This window comes from Lontra canadensis, unplaced genomic scaffold (genome assembly GCF_010015895.1).
Source record: "Lontra canadensis isolate GAN:19392208 unplaced genomic scaffold, GSC_riverotter_1.0 scaffold2, whole genome shotgun sequence".
Taxonomy (NCBI): domain Eukaryota; kingdom Metazoa; phylum Chordata; class Mammalia; order Carnivora; family Mustelidae; genus Lontra; species Lontra canadensis.
The window spans coordinates 57,674,829-57,695,380 of record NW_022630996.1 but is presented as its reverse complement, the minus strand read 5'-3'; the positions used below and the strand labels follow the sequence as shown (position 1 = coordinate 57,695,380).

At 34.2% G+C, this 20,552-nt stretch overlaps 1 protein-coding gene across 1 annotated transcript in view; it reads left to right on the top strand.

The window, feature by feature from the left end:
* The window catches only part of GLCCI1 (glucocorticoid induced 1), a 103,301-nt gene that overhangs the window by 37,156 nt on the left and 45,593 nt on the right, over nt 1-20,552 (top strand). Inside the window, exon 3 of the mRNA XM_032874326.1 lies at nt 18,887-18,973. Coding sequence (XP_032730217.1) covers nt 18,887-18,973 — 87 coding nt within the window. The remainder of the gene's footprint in view (nt 1-18,886; nt 18,974-20,552) is intronic.

Sequence of the window (20,552 nt, the reverse complement as noted above, 5' to 3'; positions counted from 1 at the left end):
CAATCTGACAGAACCTACCTTCTGGGAGAATGGAAGTTTTTTAATATCTTGATAGAGGTGTTTGTTATATGGGTGAATGTATTTGTCAGAATGTATATAAGTATATACTTGTATATTTTACTACATAATTTAATTTTAAAAATATAGAGCAGTAAACAAATATTGAACTCTAATCAGATGTTTAGGGGTGAAGTGTACTGCTGTCTGTAGCTTGCCTTGAAATGAATCAAAAATAAAATCAATTGATGGACAGGTAGATATATGTTGAGGCAAATAAAGTAAAGTATTATGTATAGAATTTGTTGACATTGAGTGCTCACTTAAGGGGCTTTTTTTCAGTAAAGTGGTATGTTAGTTTTTTTAATAATATGTTGGGGAAATAATCATGGCCCACTAAATTAACTTTCATGTGGTCCAAACTTCACTTTCCTTTTCTATAAACTGAAGTTAGCAATACCCAGTTTGCAGAATCATGCATTTATTCTGAAGACTAAAAGAGAAACAGCTTCACACGTTTAAGGCCAGTGAAGACATGGATCATTGCCAGCTTAGTAGAATAATCTGTATAGCTTAATAGAAATAAAAACTAAAAACCCATTTGTGGAATTTAATATTACTCTAAGACATTAGCCTTGCAGATACAACCTTTTTTTAAAGAAAAAATTTTTGCCGACTCTTAAAATTGAACTTTATAGGGGCGCCTGGATGGCTCACTGGGTTAAGCCGCTGCCTTCAGCTCAGGTCATGATCCCGGGGTCCTGGAATCGAGTCCTGCTTCCAGCTCTCTGCTTTGGCAGGGAGCTGCTTCCTCCTCTCTCTCTTTGCCCGACTCTCTGCCTACTAATGCTCTCTGTCTGTCAAATAAATTAAAAAATCTTTAAAAAAAATTGAACTTTATAGTAATCAGATAGTAATATTTTCTCAGTTTTCACCATATAGTCTAAAGCTTCATCTCTGGATGGATTTAAAGTTCTGAACATGAGCATGTTTTTAAATGAGAAAGTAATGCATATAGTTTTTATAAAGTGGTCAAACAGTGAAATATAGCTTAGAGCAATAATAAAAGGTGTTTCTTCTGAATTCCCAGGTATAGTAGCAATGAGGGCTTTTCACAAATATATACATTCTCTCTTCATTTCACATGGTAAGATTTTACTTCTCTGCCCACTTAAAGTTAAGTTTGGCCATGAAACTTACTATGGGAAGAAGTTTTAAAGAGCTGGTGCACCAAAACAAGACAATTATATGAAAATAATATGAAAAATATATGACAATATCCCTGATGAATTTAGATGTAAAAAACCTCAAAAAAATTTTAGCAAACCTAATTCAACAATACATTAAAAGGATCATACACCATAATCAGTGAGATTTATTCCAGGGATACAAGGATGGTGTAACACCTGAAAATTATTCAGTGTGATATACCACATTAACAGAAGGATTAAAAGTATACGATTTTCTCAGTAGATGCAGAGAAAGCAGTGGACAGAATTCAACATTCATTTGTGATTAAAAAAGAATTTCAAGGGGCTCCTGGGTGGCTCAGTGGGATAAAGCCTCTGCCTTCGACTCAGGTCATGATCCCGGGACCCTGGGATCGAGCCCCACATTGGGCTCTCTGCTCAGCGGGGAGCCTGCTTCCCTTCCTCTCTCTCTGGCTGCCTCTCTATTTGTGATCTCTGTCAAATAAATGAAATCTTAAAAAAAAAAAAAAAAGAATTTCAAAATAATGAGTATAGAGATAATGTTTCTCAACACAATAAAGGCCATCTATGCCAAGCCCATACCTAACATCATACTCAATGGTGAAAAATCAGGAACAAAATAAGGATGCCCGCTCCACATACTCCACATAGTATTGGACATCTTAGCCAGAGCAGTTAGGCAAGAAAAGGAAATAAAAGGCTTCCAAATAGGAAAAGAAGAAGTAACACTGTCACTATCAGATAATATGATGTTATATATAGGAGACCCTGAAAACTCCAAAAGACTGGTAGAACTAATAAATGAATTCAATATGAAGTTGCAGGATACAATATCAATATACAGAAATTTGTTGTGTTTCTTTATGCTAATAATGTATCAGACATTTTAAGAAAATCCCATTTACAATTGCTTCAAGAGAATAAAATAGGTAGGAAAATAACCTAACATAATAAATTTTTTTTTTTAAAAAAGGAAATAATCTAACCAAGGAGGTGAAAGACCTGTACACTGAATTATATAAGGCATTGACTAAAGAAATGGAAGAAGACACAGATAAATAGCTATTCCAGGCTTATGGATTGGAAGAATTAATATTGTTAAAATGTTCATATTACCTAAAGCAGTCTACAGATTGAGCACAATCCCTGTCGAAATTCCAGTGGCATTTTTCACAGAAATAGAACAAACAATCCTAAAATTTATATTGAACCACAAAAGAGCCTGAATAGCTAAAGCATCCTGAGAAGGAACAAGCTGGAGACATCGTAATTCCTTACTTCAAACCATATTTCAGTGCTATTATAATCAAAACAGTGTGGTATTGGTGTAAAAACAGACACCTAGATCAGTGGAAGAGAACAGAGCCCGGAAATAAACCTGTGCATATATAATCAATCTACCACTGAGGAGGAAAGAATATATAATGCGGAAAGGACAAGGCTCCTCAATAAATGATGTTGGGAAAACTGTACCGCTGTCATATATTATACACAAAAATTTAACTCAGATGGACTGATGACTTAAATGTAAGACCTGAAACCATAAAAAATATTCTAGAAGAAAACACAGCTTTTTGACATAGATGTTAGTGGCAATTTTTTGAATTTGACATTAAAAGTAAAGGCAACAAAGGCAAAAATAAACAAGTGGGACAACATCAGACTAAAAAGCTTCTGCATAGCAAAGGAAACCATAAACAAAACGAAAAGACATCCTACTGAACAGGAGAAAATATTTACAAATTATATCCAAAATAGCAAAGAACTCCTATAATTCAATGGCAAAATAACAAACAATCCAGTTAAAAAAATGGATAGAAGATCTGAATAAGCATTTTTCCAAAGAAGGCATTTAGACAACTCGAAGGAATATGAAAAGATGCTCAGCATCGCTAATGATAAGGGAAATGCAATCAAAGCCACAGTGAGATACCACCTCACACCTGTCAGACTGTTAGGAAAAAAATAAGAGATAACAAATGTTGGCCAGGATGTGGAAAAAGGGAAATGCTTGTTCATTGTTGGTGGGAATATAAATTGGTACAGCCACTATGGAAAACAGTATGGAGTTTCTTCAAAAAATTAAAAATAGAACTACCATATCCTCCAGCAATTCTACTTCTGGGTATTTATCCAAAGAAGACAAAACACTAAGCCGAAAACGTACATACACCCCCATGTTCTTTGGACATTATTTACAGTAGCCAAGGTGTGGAAGCAATCTAAATGATTATCAACAGATAGATAGACAAAGAAGTCGTGCTCTGTAGATGAATATTATATGAATTATATGAATTATATGAATATTATTCAGCCATAAAAAAAGAATGAAAGCTTGTCATTTGCAGCAACATGAATGGACCTTGATATAATGAAAGCATTATACTTCAGTGAAATAAATCAAAGACAAACGTGATCAAATATGATCTCACGTATATGTGGAATCTTTAAAAAAAAAAAACACATGCAAAGAATAGATTGATGGTTGCTGGGAGTTGGGGGGGGTGAGTGAAATGGGTGAAAATAAAATTATTTATAAAATAATTTGTCTAGGGTGTGTCATGTACCCCATGGCAACTATAGTTACTAATCCTGTATTGCATATTTGAAAGTTGGTAAGAAAGAAAATCTTAAAAGTTGTCATTACAAGAAAAAATTCCCATAACTGTGAGTGGTGATGGTGTTGGGATTATTGTGCTGATCCCTTCACAGCATAGACAAATATTGAACCAAGTTTTACACCTGAAGCTAATATAATGCTATATGTCAGTTATATCTCAATAAACTTAAAGAACTGGTGCATTCACTCTGACAGGAGTAGCATTAAGTATACTCATTTTACTAATTGTTTTTCTTCTTAAATTGGAAGTGATTCTTTATGTGTGAAATGCCATTGCATCATTGAAATGAATGTGTTGTTTTGACTTATTATGTGTAAGATGGTGAATTTCTTTAATAGATTACTTAATAATTGGTCATGACTACATTTTGGAATAAATGCTATTTATGGGGTCCTTTTTTAAAATATACAGTGGCAAATGAAGTGTTTGTTTATATTTGTTTCAGAATTCAGAAATGAGGTCTGAACTTTTTTCTTTTTCATAATGTAATCCTTAGATTAGTGTCATACTTGCTTCATAAAAAGATTTTGCAAGTTTCCTTCCTTTGTGCTCTGGCACAAATGGTGAAAATATCCTAATTATCTGTTATTTGAGTCTGAAAAGATTTTACCTATGAAGCTAACTAGACTAGTGTGTTTTCAGATTGTAACTCTTTAGGAAAGTCTCAATTTTTCCCATGGCTCTTGGTTTCTTTCTTTCTTTCTTTCTTTCTTTTTTTTTTAAAGATTTTATTTTTATTTGAAAGAGAGAGAGTGCTTGCACATAGGGAGGAGGGGGAGAGGGAGAGGGAGAACTAGTCATAAGCAGACTCACACTGAGCACAGATCCCGAGGGAGCCCAACACAGGGCTTGATCTCAGGACCCTGATAACATGCCCAGAGTGGAAAGCAAGACTTGGACATTTAACCAGTTGCACTATCCAGACACCCCTTTGGCTTTTGTTTTCTTTTAGTTTCTGTTTCTTCTGTTCAGTATTTTCATTTGAATATAATCCATTTCATCTAGCTTTTCAAGTATTTTGCATAGTTTCACAAAATATTCTTACATAATTGTTTTAATTTCTTGTATCTCTGTAGTTATTTTTTTCACTTATAATATTGCATATGTGTTTTGAGTGATTAAATTTATTAGGTTATATAGTTTGTTTTTTTTTTAATTAAGGTGTTGAAATAGGTTTTCTTATTTTTCTTTTTCCTAGTTCATTGCTGTCTGACTTTGCTCTGTCATTGCCTTTCTTCTGCCTTCCTGGAGTGTATATATTTTTTTGCAATTCTAGAGATAAATGCTTAATTTTTGTATGTGTTTCTTCAGTAATATAGGTGTTTTATGCCAAGACTTACTCTCTGAGCTCATTTGTATTTGCAAGATACTGTGTAGTTTCAGTTTTGATATGCTGTTTAGTATATGAGACTTTTTGTTTTGTTTTTAATTTCTAAATGGTTAAAATTTCTGAGTAAAAATTTAATTTCTAGCTTTATTGTATTTAGAAAATAGAATTATGTATCTGTGGAAACGTCAGTGAAATTTTCTTTGTGACCTAATATAAGATCTTTTTTTTTTTTAATGCTCTTTAGGTATTTGAAAACAAGGCATAGTCTTTACTTCTAGATACAGAATTCATTACATATTAATTCAGCCTTATTAATTATGTTATTCAGTTTCTATATAGCCCCTTTATATCTGTTTGTTCCATCATAAGCTGGCAGTTATTGAATTAAAATTTCTGTTGATGTATGTTTCCAGTGATCATTGCTTTATATATCTTAATAATACAGATGTATTAAGATTTATGTCCATTATATCTTCCTTTTGGTTGGTATTATTTATTATTATAGATACTCTGTATCTTGATTCATATTTTTCCCCTGGATTTAACCTTTTTGTAATAAAAATTAGTATTGAAAACTGTTTCATTTATTAATTTTTTCTTCCATTGGTCAAGAGCTCTGGTTCTGGAAGCAAACTGGTATTGAATCTTGGCTCCAGCATTTTCCTGCTTTGTAATTCTGGGCAAATCCCTTTACCTCAGTGTCTCACTTTTCTCATTTGTTATTGGGATATTATTGTACCTCATAGGGTTATTGTAAGGGTTAAATTAAGTTAATGTGTTTGAAATGCTAGGAATAGGGACCAACACATTAAATGTCAATAAGTAATTGGTATTATTATTTATATTTACCAGCAGAGAGAGTGAAAGGTGAATGTTTGGCTAGTGGCCTTGGCACTGTAAATTCACAGTTAGAAAGGGGAACTTCAAGAGGAAATTTGTTCCTCCTTTCTCCTACCTCTTTCCCATGTTTTTTATTTCTTAGTTTGTTTTTGTCTTTTGTCTTTCTGTTCTAGTTAATCTTGCTTATTGCTGGAAATAATTAGCTTTGCATATTTATTTATTTATTTATTTATCTGTGTATTTGTTTATTTATTTGTTTTGGAGTCCTCTGCCGTATTTCCCTATTAGGGAACAATAGTATGGTGAACATGGCGGTTTTTTAAAAATTTCTGATGAGCAAGTGATCTGAGAATAGCTTTTACTGTACATAAATCTTTCCACTTTGATATCTAATCTACTCCCGTCATTTATTTTCCCTCCAAATTTGGTATCAGAGAAGACTGTAGAATTTTTCTCATTTACCTTTTGTATTCTTTGAAGAATAAGAGATGGGATGGTTAGATCCTAAGTGAAATTCTACATATTTTGCTTTTATTTTCCAGATGATGTTTTTCTTTGTTGTTTTATTTTTTTAAATCGGTTTTCAAAATTTGAAGTAAGAAGCATTTAAACATGCCAAAAACACACAAAAAAATAGCATTTTAATTTATTTTTCTTAATTTCATTAGGTTTGAATGTATGGAGTATTATGACCCTAACTCCATGCCAGCATCTTTCTCTAGAAATTTATTTATCTGTTTATTTATTTTTTTTTAAGATTTATTTTATTTTATTTGAGAGAGTGAGAATGAGAGAGAGCATGAGAGGCCTCGGAGAGAGTCAGAGTGAGAAGCAGACTCCTTGCTGAGCAGGGAGCCTGATGTGGGACTTGATTCTGGGACTCCAGGATCATGACCTGAGCTAAAGGCATTCACTTAACCAAATGAGCCACCTAGGTGCCACCAGAAATTTATTGATTGATTGACTGATTTATAGAGATGGGGTGGTCAGAGGGAGGGAGAGAGAGAGAATCTTAAGCAGGCTCCATGCCCAGTGCAGAGCCCGATGGGGAGGGGGGCTCCATCTCACAACCTTGAACTGAAATTAGAGTCAGATGCTTAACCGACCGAGCCACCCAGGCACTCCTATTTTTATTTATTTTTAAGAATCAGATCTGGAGTAAGTACTTTACATTTGGCTTTAGCCACAATCAATAAAGTTAGCAACTCTGAACTAAAATATATAAATTTTTTGCTATTGAAATTACATTTAAAATAATCTGTCCTTTTCCTCCCTCTGTGGAAGGAGCTTGGCTGGGGAGGAATTGAATCAAAGGAGTGGATGATATACCTCAAATAGTAATAGATATGAAAGAGAACTTTCAGTTTTACCACTGATCAAAAACTCATTTCCTGACCAGAAGTCATGCTTAATACAGTTGTTTGGGTTTCCTGTGTCCTTGTTAAACAAGTTTGTTTAAGAAGCAGCAGTTGATGGAACTGCTTTTGGGGAGTGGGAGGCTTCTCTGCAAATGGAAACAAGTCTAAAGATTTGGCCGTTTTGGCCTCTTAGATTGTGTTCCAGGGACCCAAGTTGTTATTTTTACTGGGCTGGTCCCTAACTGGCTATTGAGTGAATGTATAAAGAGTCCTTCCTGTTGAAGATCACCTTTACTTTCTCTTTAAGTTATTGGCTAATTCAGAGACAGAGGATTGTATAATCCTAAGAGTTTTGACAGTCCACATGAAAGTAATCATGTTCCTAACTTAGGGAGTAATATTTTGGTTGCCAATGGAATATACTCAGCTTTATTGATGAAAAACTAAAACCCATGGCTAAAATATTTAATATTCATCATTTTCAAACACTAATTCTAAAATTATCAGAAACTCAAAATACTACTTATTAAAATTTTTTAAAGATTTTATTTATTTATTTGACAGAGAGACAGCAAGAGAGGGAACACAAGCCGGGGGAACGGCAAAGGGAGAGGGAGAAGCAGGCTCCCCACTGAACAAGGAACCCAAAGATGCAGGGCTCCATCCCAGGACTCTGGATCATGACCTGAGTCAAAGGCAGACGCTCAATGACTGAGCCACCCAGGCGCCGCTCTACTTAATAATTTTTAATAGGTAGTAAATTCATTTCATTTAAAACCTTTTAGTGAAGAGCCTCCCCCATACTCATATTATCCATCTACTTGGGTTTCTTCCCATTACCAGAAACATTTACCAGGTAACAGAATTAAACTCCTTTCCTTAGTCTCTTCCACCATACCTTTATCACTAATTTAGCTGTAGGTAAAATTATGAAGTAGGTTGTATTTATTTGGAACAACACTGTTACTCTATCATACTGACCTTTGTAATCTGGTACATTGGTTCTCGTCCTTTTATAGCTTCTAACCCGTCACTTTTCTGTCAAAAATCCTGTAATGGTAATAAATAATTAATATTTACTTAGAGAATGTTAGTGACGTTAAGCTTTAAGAACTTAAGAATTAAGTCAATAGCTAAGGACATAGTATGAGAAAACAACATGACTTTCAACTTATTAATAACTACTTTGTATAAATGAATGATTGGGATAGGATCTGTCACATTCCCGGGAAACATTAGTATGAACTGAGTGAATTAGTATAAACTGAGTGAGTTTTCATTGCTGTTGGAATTCTCATAGCTTTTAGGGAATATCACTGGTACCTACTGTAGTGAGGATTACATAAAATAATCCATGTTAAGCTTCTAGCACATATCTAGGACATGGTAGATATTGGTAAATGTTAGTTTGCTTTGTATTAGAATCTGTAATATTTTACTGTCAGGAGGCTTAAATATAATGATAGTGAATTAAGTGACAGAGAAAGTCATTATTACTAATGTCAACAATTGATACGCAATTATGAGCATTAAGTCTGAATTGGTAGGAGATGGCATAGGAATTACACAGATAGCTCCGCCGCATGATAGGGGTCTGAAACAATAAATAGCTTCTGGTAGGTCAGGATTCACTTAGTCCTAAGTAGCTATTATTGTCTACTGCGCAGTCGTACCAATAAGAAATGGCATTTCAGATTTGTGGGGCCAGTTATGGGAAAGTGGAAATAGATTGTTAAGGAAACGTCTTCTTTTCTCATGACTTAGGTATCCTATTGATGATAGTCATGCAATCAGTTGAGTACTGTTAGTTTTTATGACTTTGGAATAGTGTGGAAATATTTTTGGATGATATCTCATAGTCACTTATGTTGCTGATTTTCTGTCAGGCGTGAAAGATTTTTGTTTAAATATTAAAAGCTATCAAGAAACAACAAAGGTAGTTTATCTCTTGGATAATTCAGATACTCCAATGTGATTGTTAAATATATTATTTAAAGTGTTAGGGTATATTATTTAAAAAAAAAGTTTTGAAACCCAGCAACCAAGGTAAATTGTAATTTAAAAGATTGTAACACCAAAGAATTAATACATTCTAATACTCTCTAAAAGCCGAAAATTAGATCTCCTCATTTGATCTTAAATCCCTTCCCAATATTAGTGATAGAACATGTCAGAAAGGGTATTATTTTTAGGTACAAATACCAAGTAATAAATTGAAATATTGTTTATACTTTTAATTGCTCACATAACCATCCCCTTTTAGTTAAAGTGGAAGCTTGTTATTTGCGGAGAGTCTATTAGTAACTCTGTTTCTCTAGGAAGCCAGAGAATAGTATTTTCATTGTACACTTTATGTTATGTCTTTAATTTTTTGTTAAATGTTCTCAGCATGACTTGAGAAACCTAACTGGATAGATTATTAATGTACAGTCCCTCCAGGCCTCTTCTATTCAATTACTTGACTAGTGCCTCTATGTGATTTGAAACTTGGCAAGAAAAGCATGACAGAAAATATCAGTTATTTTTGAGAAAATGCAAATAATGCTTGAGACTTTTGATTCAGCAATACATGGCTTTTCTTTTAATTGAAAAATGAGGCTGATTTATAATTTCCTCTTTGACTTCACTATTTTTGGAACCGTTTTATTGAGATATAATTTAATATACCAAACAGTTCACCTATTAAAAGTATACAGTTCAGTGGTTCTTAATATATTAAATTCAGGGTTGTGCAACCATTGCCATAATCAATTTTAGAATATTTTCATCACTCTAAAAAGAATCCACTGTACTCATTAGCAGTCACTCACTGTTCTCCCTGAATCCTCTTTTTCTCAGCCATAGACACACACAAATCTACTTTCTGCCTCTGTAGGTTTGTACATTCTGAACAGATAATATAAATGGACTCACACAATATGGGGCCGTTGGTATCTGCTTCTTTTTACTGAGTATAGTATTTCTAAGGTTCATCCATACTGTACCATGTATCAGTATTTTATCCCTTTTTATCACTAATATTCCAGGGTATTTAATAAAATTTATTTCTACATTCATGAGTTCATGTACTGCTGTGAACATTTGTGTACACCTTTTTGTGTGGACACATGTTTTTGTTTCTCTGGGAATTACTGGATCCTATGTTAGCTCTGTTGTTTAACTTTTTCAGGAGAACATTTTTGTAGATATTTTTTTCTCTTACATAATCAAAGTGTACCATAAAAGGCATATCTGAACTGAATTATAACTTCCTGTGAGTATTTTCATCAATAACTTTCCACTAATATTTCGGAGTATTTGACATTTCAGTGACCTTCACTTTTCAGTTACTCTAAACATAAAATGTTCCTGCTTATCTGAAGTCTCTAACTCTGTTCCCATTGCTGATAGTTGGTGATCTATGTTTAGACCCTTGGAATTTGGAGAAAACCCTAATCCCCTCATCAGAAGAGACCAGTCTACTAAAAAATATTTAATGTAATGTATAGTGCCATTCTAACTTATATGTAATTTATGGATAACCTGTCTTCCAAAATAGATTTGACATTTATATCTAAAGTTAGGAGGGCTTTCTCATTGTAGATATATAGCCATACTTACCAATCCTATAGCATAGCACTATTAATTTTTTTAAATGCTGTTTCTAATTTTGAAAACAGTAGTCATTGTAGAAAATTTAGAAAATACAAAAAAATCACAGAATAAGTTGCCTGTATTGCTAATATCCAGACATAGCTATTTTTTAACAATGTGATAATTATAATTTTATATTTTGATTATTTACCCTTAAAAATCAATTTAAAAGTAGAATTCAGGGCGCCTGGGTGGCTCAGTGGGTTAAGCCTCTGCCTTTGGCTCAGGTCATGATCTCAGGGTCCTGGGATCGAGTCCCGCATCGGGCTCTCTGCTCGGCGGGGAGCCTGCTTCCCTCTCTCTCTCTGCCTGCCTCTCTGTCTACTTGTGATCTTTCTCTGTCAAATAAATAAATAAAATCTTAAAAAAAAAAAAAGTAGAATTCAGATGATATGATAGGTAGTGTTTTGTAATCTTTTTAATAAGTCATAGCATTTTCCCATGACACTAAATATTCCTAAGCGTGGTTTTAAGTCTTTTTTTCCCGGATTTTTTTCTCATTCAGCCAAAGAAAAAATTTATGGATTTACTATAGCATTATCTAGAATTCTCACTACTATTTATAGTTTGAAATGTCTCTCTCTAGTCTTTTTCTCTTTGTGTGTATTTGCTTACTAAAGTGGGATTGTAGTCCATATAATACTTTATATTGTAAGAATGTACCACAGTTTTTCATTTCTCTACTGATAGACATTTAATTTATTTCCAGTGCATCTCTGGGTGCACATCTCAGGTTAATTCTTGGAAATAGAATTACCGTGAGTATTGTGAAGATTTTTGGCACATTTATGATTGCTTTTTCTCAAATTAGCATTTCTTACAGAGTAAGACAGATTATTTCATTTTATCATATGGAACACAGATGCAATACTTGATTTCTGTGGTATTTCCTGTTTTCAGAAATTGCAATTCACCAACACCCTCCCTCCCCCCTCACCTTAAACTTAAGAAATATACCTTCTTAAGTTTTCTGAATAAGTTCCTTGGTACTAATCTGGAAAGTCACAAACCATTACTTCACAGATTATCATTCAGTTGTGTTTTGAGCATATTGAGTCCCAATTAAATTAGATAACAAATTTTATGCATTTTGCTTAAATACTCAGGCATATTAACCCTTGCTAGGGACTACTGTTTAAGGTTCCTCAGTGATGAAAAATTTCTCCCTATCAATGTAACTTTCCACGTGGCTCCAGATGATATTTACATTAGCTTATGTTAATTTCCAAACATGTAATTATATGCAAATTGATATTATACTCATTAATGGATATTAGCCTCTAAGAAAAATGAGTGGATATATGGTTAGTCTGGGACCTTGAGCGCAGAATCTATTTCTTACTCATTTTTTTTTTAAAGATTTTATTTATTTATTTGACAGAGATCACAAGTAGGCAGAGAGGCAGGCAGAGAGAGTGGGGGAGGCAGGCTGCCTGCGGAGCAGAGAGCCCGATGTGGGGCTCGATCCCAAGACCCTGGGATCATGACCTGAGCTGAAGGCAGAGGCTTTAACCCACTAAGCAACCCAGGCGCCCCTATTTCTTATTCATTTTTATTTCCTTACTTTAATAATGGTTTTCAGACTTCAGCTTGCATCACCATCATCTGGAGAGCTTGTTAGAACATGGGTTGCTGAGCCTTATCTAAGAATACCAGATTTAGTAATTCTGGGATTGACCCTGAGAATTTGCATCTCTGACATGATCCCTGATGAGGCTGATGCTGCTTGTCCACAGACCACACTATTGAAACTGGTCTAACCTAATGAGCACATAACTTGCTGTGTAGTTGAAGTGTGATAAAAATATTTGAGCATGTAAGTGCTGCTGTCTCTGAATTTCTAAAGCTTTTTCAGCTGAACTCTTTTCTTTTGTACATTATTTGTTAACAAGTGAAACAGTTTGTATTTATACTTAGTTATAAAGCTATTCTTGTATACTGTTATCAGAAGAACGAAGGATAATAATAGTAGAATCATCATCTTTTTTGTGCTCTTTTAATGTTTCATCAGGATGGACTTTTCAAAATCTTTTAAGTTAAAAGTTTTTTAAAGTTTAAGCAGTTTTTTATTAGTGGGGAAAAAAAGCAAATCTCTAAATGATATATTTATAAATAATGAAGGATTTATAATTATCTATTATAAAGTTTTTTATAACTTAAAATCAGTCTACCATCATAATTATTAACTTAATCATCACTGATCATCATGTAATTTCATTTCATTTCTTGCCCGGTTGATCAGTACTTTAAGGATCATCTCTTTAGGGGCGCCTGGGTGGCTTAGTGGGTTAAAGCCTCTGCCTTCAGCTTGGGTCATGATCCTAGGATCCTGGGATCGAGCCCTGCGTCAGGCTGTCTGCTCGGCGGGGAGCCTGCTTCCTCCTCTCTCTCTGCCTGCCTCTCTGCTTCTTGCGATCTCTATCTGTCAAATGAATAAATAAAATCTTAAAAAAAAAAAAAGATCATCTCTTTACTGTAAAATAATTAGTCAGTAATCATATTTCTATTATAGATTATAAACTATATTAAATTCTAAGACCAAAGATTAATTGTACAAAAAATAATTTTTTTCAGTTTTATATCAGGGGTGCCTGGCTGGCTCAGTTGGTGGAGCATGCAACTCTTGACCTCGGATTGTGAATTCAAGCCCCACGTTGGGCATAAAGTTTACTTTAAAATAAAAAAAAAAATTATTTAAAAATGAGTTTTAAATAAGATTCTAAGAATTTTTTTAAGTGATTAGTTTTTTTGGGTTTTGGGGGCATTTTAGAAGTGGCTTTGGACAAAGTAAGTCAATCGGAGAAAGACAACTATCATATGACCTCCCTGATATGAGGAAGTGGAGATGAAACATGGGGGGTTAAGGGGGTAGGAGAAGAATAAATGAAACAAGATGGGATTGGGAGGGAGACAAACCATAAGTGACTCGTAGTCTCACAAAACAAACTGAGGGTTGCTGGGGGGAGAGGGTTTGGGAGAGGGGGGTGGGGTTATGGACATTGGGGAAGATATGTGCTGGGGTGAGTGCTGTGAAGTGTGTAAACCTGGCGATTCACAGACCTGTACCCCTGGGGATAAAAATATATGTTTATAAAAAATAGGGACGCCTGGGTGGCTCAGTTGGTTAAGCGGCTGCCTTCGGCTCAGGTCATGATCCCAGCGTCCTGGGATCGAGTCCCACATCGGGCTCCTTGCTTGGCGGGGAGCCTGCTTCTCCCTCTGCCTCTGCCTGCCTCTCTGTCTGCCTGTGCTTGCTCACTCTCTCTCCCTCTGTCTCTGGCAAATAAATAAATAAAATCTTTAAAAAAAAAAAATATATATGTTTATAAAAAATAAAAATTAAAAATAAATTAAAAATAAATAAATTAAATTAAAAAAAAAAGAAGTGGCTTTGGACTAGTACATATTGAAAAATTGTACTTTCTTGCTAAGAGTTAGTTTAATCTGTTTTGAAATTGATAAACCAGGAAAGCACATTTGCTCTTGCTAGTTTTTGAATAAAGATATAAGAGAATTATCTAGTATTCACATCTGTTAAAGGACTATTAATCCAAAATATACAAAAAACTCTTAAAGCTTAGCAGTTAAGAAAACAAACAACCTGATTAAAAAATGGGCCAAAGTCCCTAACAGATACCTCACAAAGAAAGAGCATGTGAAAAGATGCTCTTCATCATTTGTCATGAGGGAAATACAAATGAAAACACACCTATTAGAATGGCCAAAAGTCAGGACAATGACAACTCAGAGAAGTGGGAACTTCCATTCATTGGTGGTGGGAATGCAATAACTGACAGCCACTTTGGAAGACAGTTTGGTGGTTTCTTACAAAACTGAACATAACCTTTGCATACCATCCAGCATTCATGCTCCTTGGTATTTACCCAGAGGAGTTGAAAACTTCTGTCCACACAAAAACCCAGACACAGATGTTGTTAACAGTTTCATTCATAATTGCGAAAACTTGGAAGCAGCCAAGATGTCCTTCAGTAGGTGAACGGATAGGTAATGTTGGTCACCCAGACAATAGTATATTGCTGAGCACTAAAAAGAAATGCACTATCAAGCTGTGAAAAGACATGGAGGATCTTGAATCTATGTTACTGACTGAAAGAAGCCACTCTGAAAATGTGACCCTACCTACCATATGATTCCAACTACATGGAGAAGCAAAAGTAAAGGAGAAAATAAAAAGATCAATGGTTGCTAGGCATCAGGGGATATGGGGAGGAATGAATAAGTAGAATACAGAGGATTTCTGGGCAGTGAAAATAGTCTGATACTGTACTAGTGGGATACATGGCACATACACATTTGTCCACGTCCATAGAATGTACACACCACCAAGAGTGAGCCCTAGTGTAAACTGTGGACTCATGGTGACAGTGTTGGGTCAGTAGAAGTTCATCAGTTGTACCAAATGTACCACTCTGGTGAGAGATAGCTGTGCCTGTGGGGTGGAAATGGGATATATGGGAAATCTCCGTAACTTTTTCTCAGTTTTGCTGTGAACCTAAAACGTCCCTTAAAAAATTATCGTAATGAATGTGCGATCCCGTGCCAATAGAACTGTTTTCTGTGTATTTCACTCGTAGAAAAAGAGACCCTCATAAAGGAAATGAAGAGGTAGTAGATGGACCTTGAGGGTTGAAGAGAAAACTTCATGGGCTGGACTTGGACAATTCTGAGAAGAAAAAATGGAAATTAGCCTTTTTCACCTATAGGTGTCCTTATCATGTAGAGGGAATTTTTTTTAGCCAACTACCTTTTTGTCACCAGTCTTAGAAATGGCTTTGGTTCTGCATTATTTAAGTGTACCAAAGGTTTACTTTCTCTTTGGTAGTTTAGGTGGAGGCAACTAGAAAGGAAGAATCCCCTAAGTGTGGTGAATGAAAAGCAAGCAATTATATACAGTACGAATCACTGAGGATTAGATTTCTTTCTAAGCTCCCTCTGGAAGATGCTGAAAGTCTACTTGTAAAATAAGTGTTGCAGGGTTATGTAAGTAAGAGTAAAAAAGTAAAGCAGGTTTTAAGAAAGTGTATTTGAATTTTTGAAATGCTAATTGCATTGTACGTGGAGTATAGGGAAGGTATGAAATACTGTATTTCCCAAATTAATCTGACCATCAAACTCTTACCTATATTCTTACCAACATCCAGGAGCAGGTTATAAGTAGCACAGTTCATAAAGTTCTACTCTAGATCAGTGGATAGTCTAGTTGGAAGGAATGCTTACTGATATGAAAGGAAAGATCTTTTGCTGCTTTGTGTTGTTTATGTGATTTAAATATTAAAACATTTCTCAAATCTTCAGATTTAACAAATTAGATACAAATTAGTTTATCTTCTGTGACTTCACAAGCATGAATTTTACATAGATTTAATAAACCGAGGAGCTATCTTTTGGTTTTGCTTTGACTGAAATAATTAGTTAAATATCTGTGATTAAATGTATAAAACACTGCTCTCCATAGAAGTTTCTGCAGCTATAGAATGTGCCACATTTGTGCTGTCTTGTGTAGCAGCCAGTAGCCATGAGCCACATGTGGTTATTGAGCATTTGAAATGTGCTAGTTTGACTGAGGAGCTGAATTTTGAGTTTGATTTCATTTTCACTAATTTAAATTGTTGGAAGTGGCTAGTAGCTGTTATGTTGGACAATGCAGTCTGTAGAATATATTTTGCAGACTAGAGCATTTTTCATACTACTTACTTTAAATTGATGTGATTAAGATAAAATTACCTTTGAGGGAGTATTTCTTTAAGTTGATAGTATGATGAATAATTAAACAATTTATATGCATGTAATTCTGCATCCACATGACTGAGAAATCTTCTAATAGTTTTACACTCTTAAAAAAATACCGATTTTCCTAGCTAGATTTCAGGAGCATAAATGTTCCTTTGTAGTGAGTTTTTAATTTCTTTTGTGTAACTAATACTGTACTCTGAAATAATCAAATAGGTTTTCACATTCAGGGTTTTTTTTTAAGATTTTATTTATTTATTTGACAGAGAGAGGGAGAGCACAAGCAAGTGAGCAGTAGGCAGAGGGAGAGAGAGAAGCAGGCTTTTTGCTGAGCAGGGAGTCCAGTGCAGGGCTCCATCCCAGGACCCTGGAATCATGACCTGAGCCAAAGGCAGCCACTTAACCAACTGAGCCACCCAGGCACCCCTCACATTCAGTTTTAAGAAAAGAATGATAATATGAAGAAAAAAGGTCTTCTGTGAGAGAAGAGACCTCAGATGTAGTTGCATTTGCCATTGGCATATTTGGTAGTATTAAGATAATTGTAAAAGTTTTGTGGCTGTTGATTTATCTCTAAGTTGGAGATATATTTATGTAAATGTCTTTTGAAAAAAAAGTTATACAGAATGAAAACAATTCCTGTTATAAATGTAATTATTAAGTAATTATGGAACATACCAGAAATTTCACTTATTTTCTGTGAATGTTTGTACTTTTGAGTTTTAAACATTGTGATCCTTAATCATTTGATCTTTGACAAGAGTAATGCTTACACTTGGCAGAAAAATATAAGTAATAAGGCATATAAATTCTCAAAAGTTTGAGAAAGATAAGCTGTAATAGCTGAATAATTTTAGAATAGTTGATTATTAAAGATATGACTACTTGGTAGAGGAGGTGCTAAATTTTTTCGGTGAAGTTTGACTTATTTAGGCCTGAACTTGGGAAATTTTAAGAACTTAGTTTTTGCAAACAACTTATTTGATATAGTGATACCTCTTACCCTTGAACTTGTCAACTGAATAAACTCTTTTGCTTCACCAAATAGCTTCGCTTTGGTATTTGAACTGGCTAACCAGTTTGGTTTTTATTCAACTAGCATTTAATTGTTGGTTTTATTTTGTAATAGTATTACTTTTAAGGGGTGGTAATTATTTAAAAAGTTGTTCACAAGCATTTTGAATTGTATCAACTGATGGTTCTTCAGAAGAAACCATACAGCATCACCCTCAACATAAGGATTGATTTTTTTCAGTATGTAATAGTTGTTTTTTAAAGCTATCTATATTTATTGTGCTAATCATTATCCTTTGTCTGTCTTTAGTGATTTTGCTTTCCTTAATTTACATTACACTGTTTTCTCATATCTTAAGGATGATATTTAAACAACAACTAAATAGTCTTGCTATTTTAGTGTTTTGTGTTACATTTGGGTATATACAGTGTCTGTTACTGGTTGAATTATTGAACGTGAGGTTTTAAGTAAAAACAATTCTCTTTTCTGACATGTAGCTCAAGTTCTTTTTTTAAAAAGATGTATTGCTTCCGATTATAGTAAGTTCATTTAGCTGACCGTTTTTCTTTTTCATTTTTATAATTTTATATTTTCATTTAAAGATGCTGGATGTTTTTCAAAAAAGAATACTGTTGCTAACACTCTTCCCTGAATATAGGAAGAACAGTACAATCAGCCCTTTCGCTAGCTAGATATTTGACATGTAGGTCATCTGTAATCCCACTGCTTCTGAGCTAGTTCTGTTAATCTCATTTCCATCTATTTTACTTAGTAGAAATGCCATTTTATATTTAGTTTGGCAGTTCTCTTTAAAAGCACCAATATGTGTATCTTCACAGTTCTCTTTGACTTGATAACTTTAAGTTATTAATGTTAAGGTCAAAAAACAAATGTTTTGAGTAGCATTACTCAAAGTCAGAGATTGATCATATCTAATCAGAATATGACAGAATGTTTTAAATATTTCACGGGTCATGAAAATCTTAGCATTTAAGGGATTTTAGTATTTAGTATAACCCTTAACTGGTATGTGCTAAGATTTTGAAATATGTTTGAGTTGCTGTGAGATTAAGGAATAGAGACAAAGTTCCTTATTTTATTATTTTTATTATTATTATTTTAAATTAAAGACGCCTAGCTGTTGGGCAGAAGAGGGAGCAGAAAAACGGTCACATCAGCGTTCTGCATCATGGGGGAGTGCTGATCAACTAAAAGAGGTAAGTTTTTCTGTTTTCAGCCTATACCCTGTTTTAATCCTAGCAAATTATCTTACTGTTTCCCGAATGTAATGGTATTTTCTTTTTTTGTGCTAACCTTACCTCGTTCAGAGTTTAAAGGTTGCTTTCCAGGTTGTTTTCAAGTCTGAGTTTACCTTATTTGTGCCCTTCATATTGTTTATAAAATATTTGTTATGTAGCCATTCAACTTGAGCCTTTTCAAAGTGAAGTCTGGTTGTATGTAGCAGCCTCTATATCTTGTTTCTTTTAGCCATCTTCTTTTCTTACTTAAGCTCTCTTGTTTTTGAAAAGTTTTTTCTGCTTCTAATAGCTTTTTTGTAATATCCAACATGGTGTTGCCCTTTGAGACTCAGTAGTGCAGTAGAAAATGTTTTTTAGGAATAGTTTTTGACTCTTTCCTTTATTATCAAAACTTAAATTATGATAATCTTTACATATACTTTGGACTATTTTCCATGATAGTGTTATTCTTTATCCATCTAAATTCTTATACAATTATTTTTATAAAATTAGAGAGAATAGAGTTGAAAGGTCATCTAGTTCATCTCCTGAATAAACGCTTCTTAAAAATGTGGTCGTCTAGTCCATTATCATTCTCAGGGAGAGAGATTCATCACTTTGCAAAAGAACCAAATGAGTTCCATTGTTTTAGCTTAAGTCATTAGTTTATTTTGTATATTGAACTCAAAATTATACCCCTAAGTTCGATTCTGCCTTTTGTATCAATATTGAGTAAGTCTACTTTAAATATTTGAAAGGCTAGCAACATGTTTTTTTTTTCAAGCTAAAGATTGACATTTCTCTCAAATATTTTTCATATGTCATATGTCGTATGTTCATATGTCATAGTTTCCATACCTTTTAGCATTACTTTCATATACTGTCGGTTATCAGTATTTCTCATATACTGTGGTGTCTGGACTGAATAGATATAGTCGGTTAGCATGATTTCGCCTGTGACTACACTACATTTTTAACAACTTCTTTATTTTATTGACGTAGGGAAATCCTCAGCTTTTCTTTTTCTTTTTTTTTCTTTTTAAAGATTTTATTTATTTATTTGACAGAGAGCGATCACAAGTAGACAGAGAGACAGGCAAAGAGAGAGAGAGGGAAGCAGGCTCACTGCTGAGCAGAGAGCCCGATGCGGGACTCGATCCCAGGACCCTGAGATCATGACCTGAGCCGGAGGCAACAGCTTAACCCACTGAGCCACCCAGGCGCCCTCAGCTTTTCTATATACCTTTTACACAAGCACATATGCACAAAATGAGTTTTTCCCAGAAGCAATAAAAAAGAAAGGAGGGTGAATCTAATATGTCTAGTCTAAAATAGTTGTACATCTATGCATAAAATATGAATAACAAAAAAGTGAACTTGAAGTTTTATCTCAGAGGTAAATACAATCTCAAAGTTATAGCCAAGATTTGGCATAGTTAAATTTTGGACTACAGCAACACATGATATACACTATTAAAAAAGGAATGTCTGAGGTGACTGAGTGAGATATTTGCTTACTTTCCCCACAAAGGAAACATAAAGCTAGACAAAATTGTCA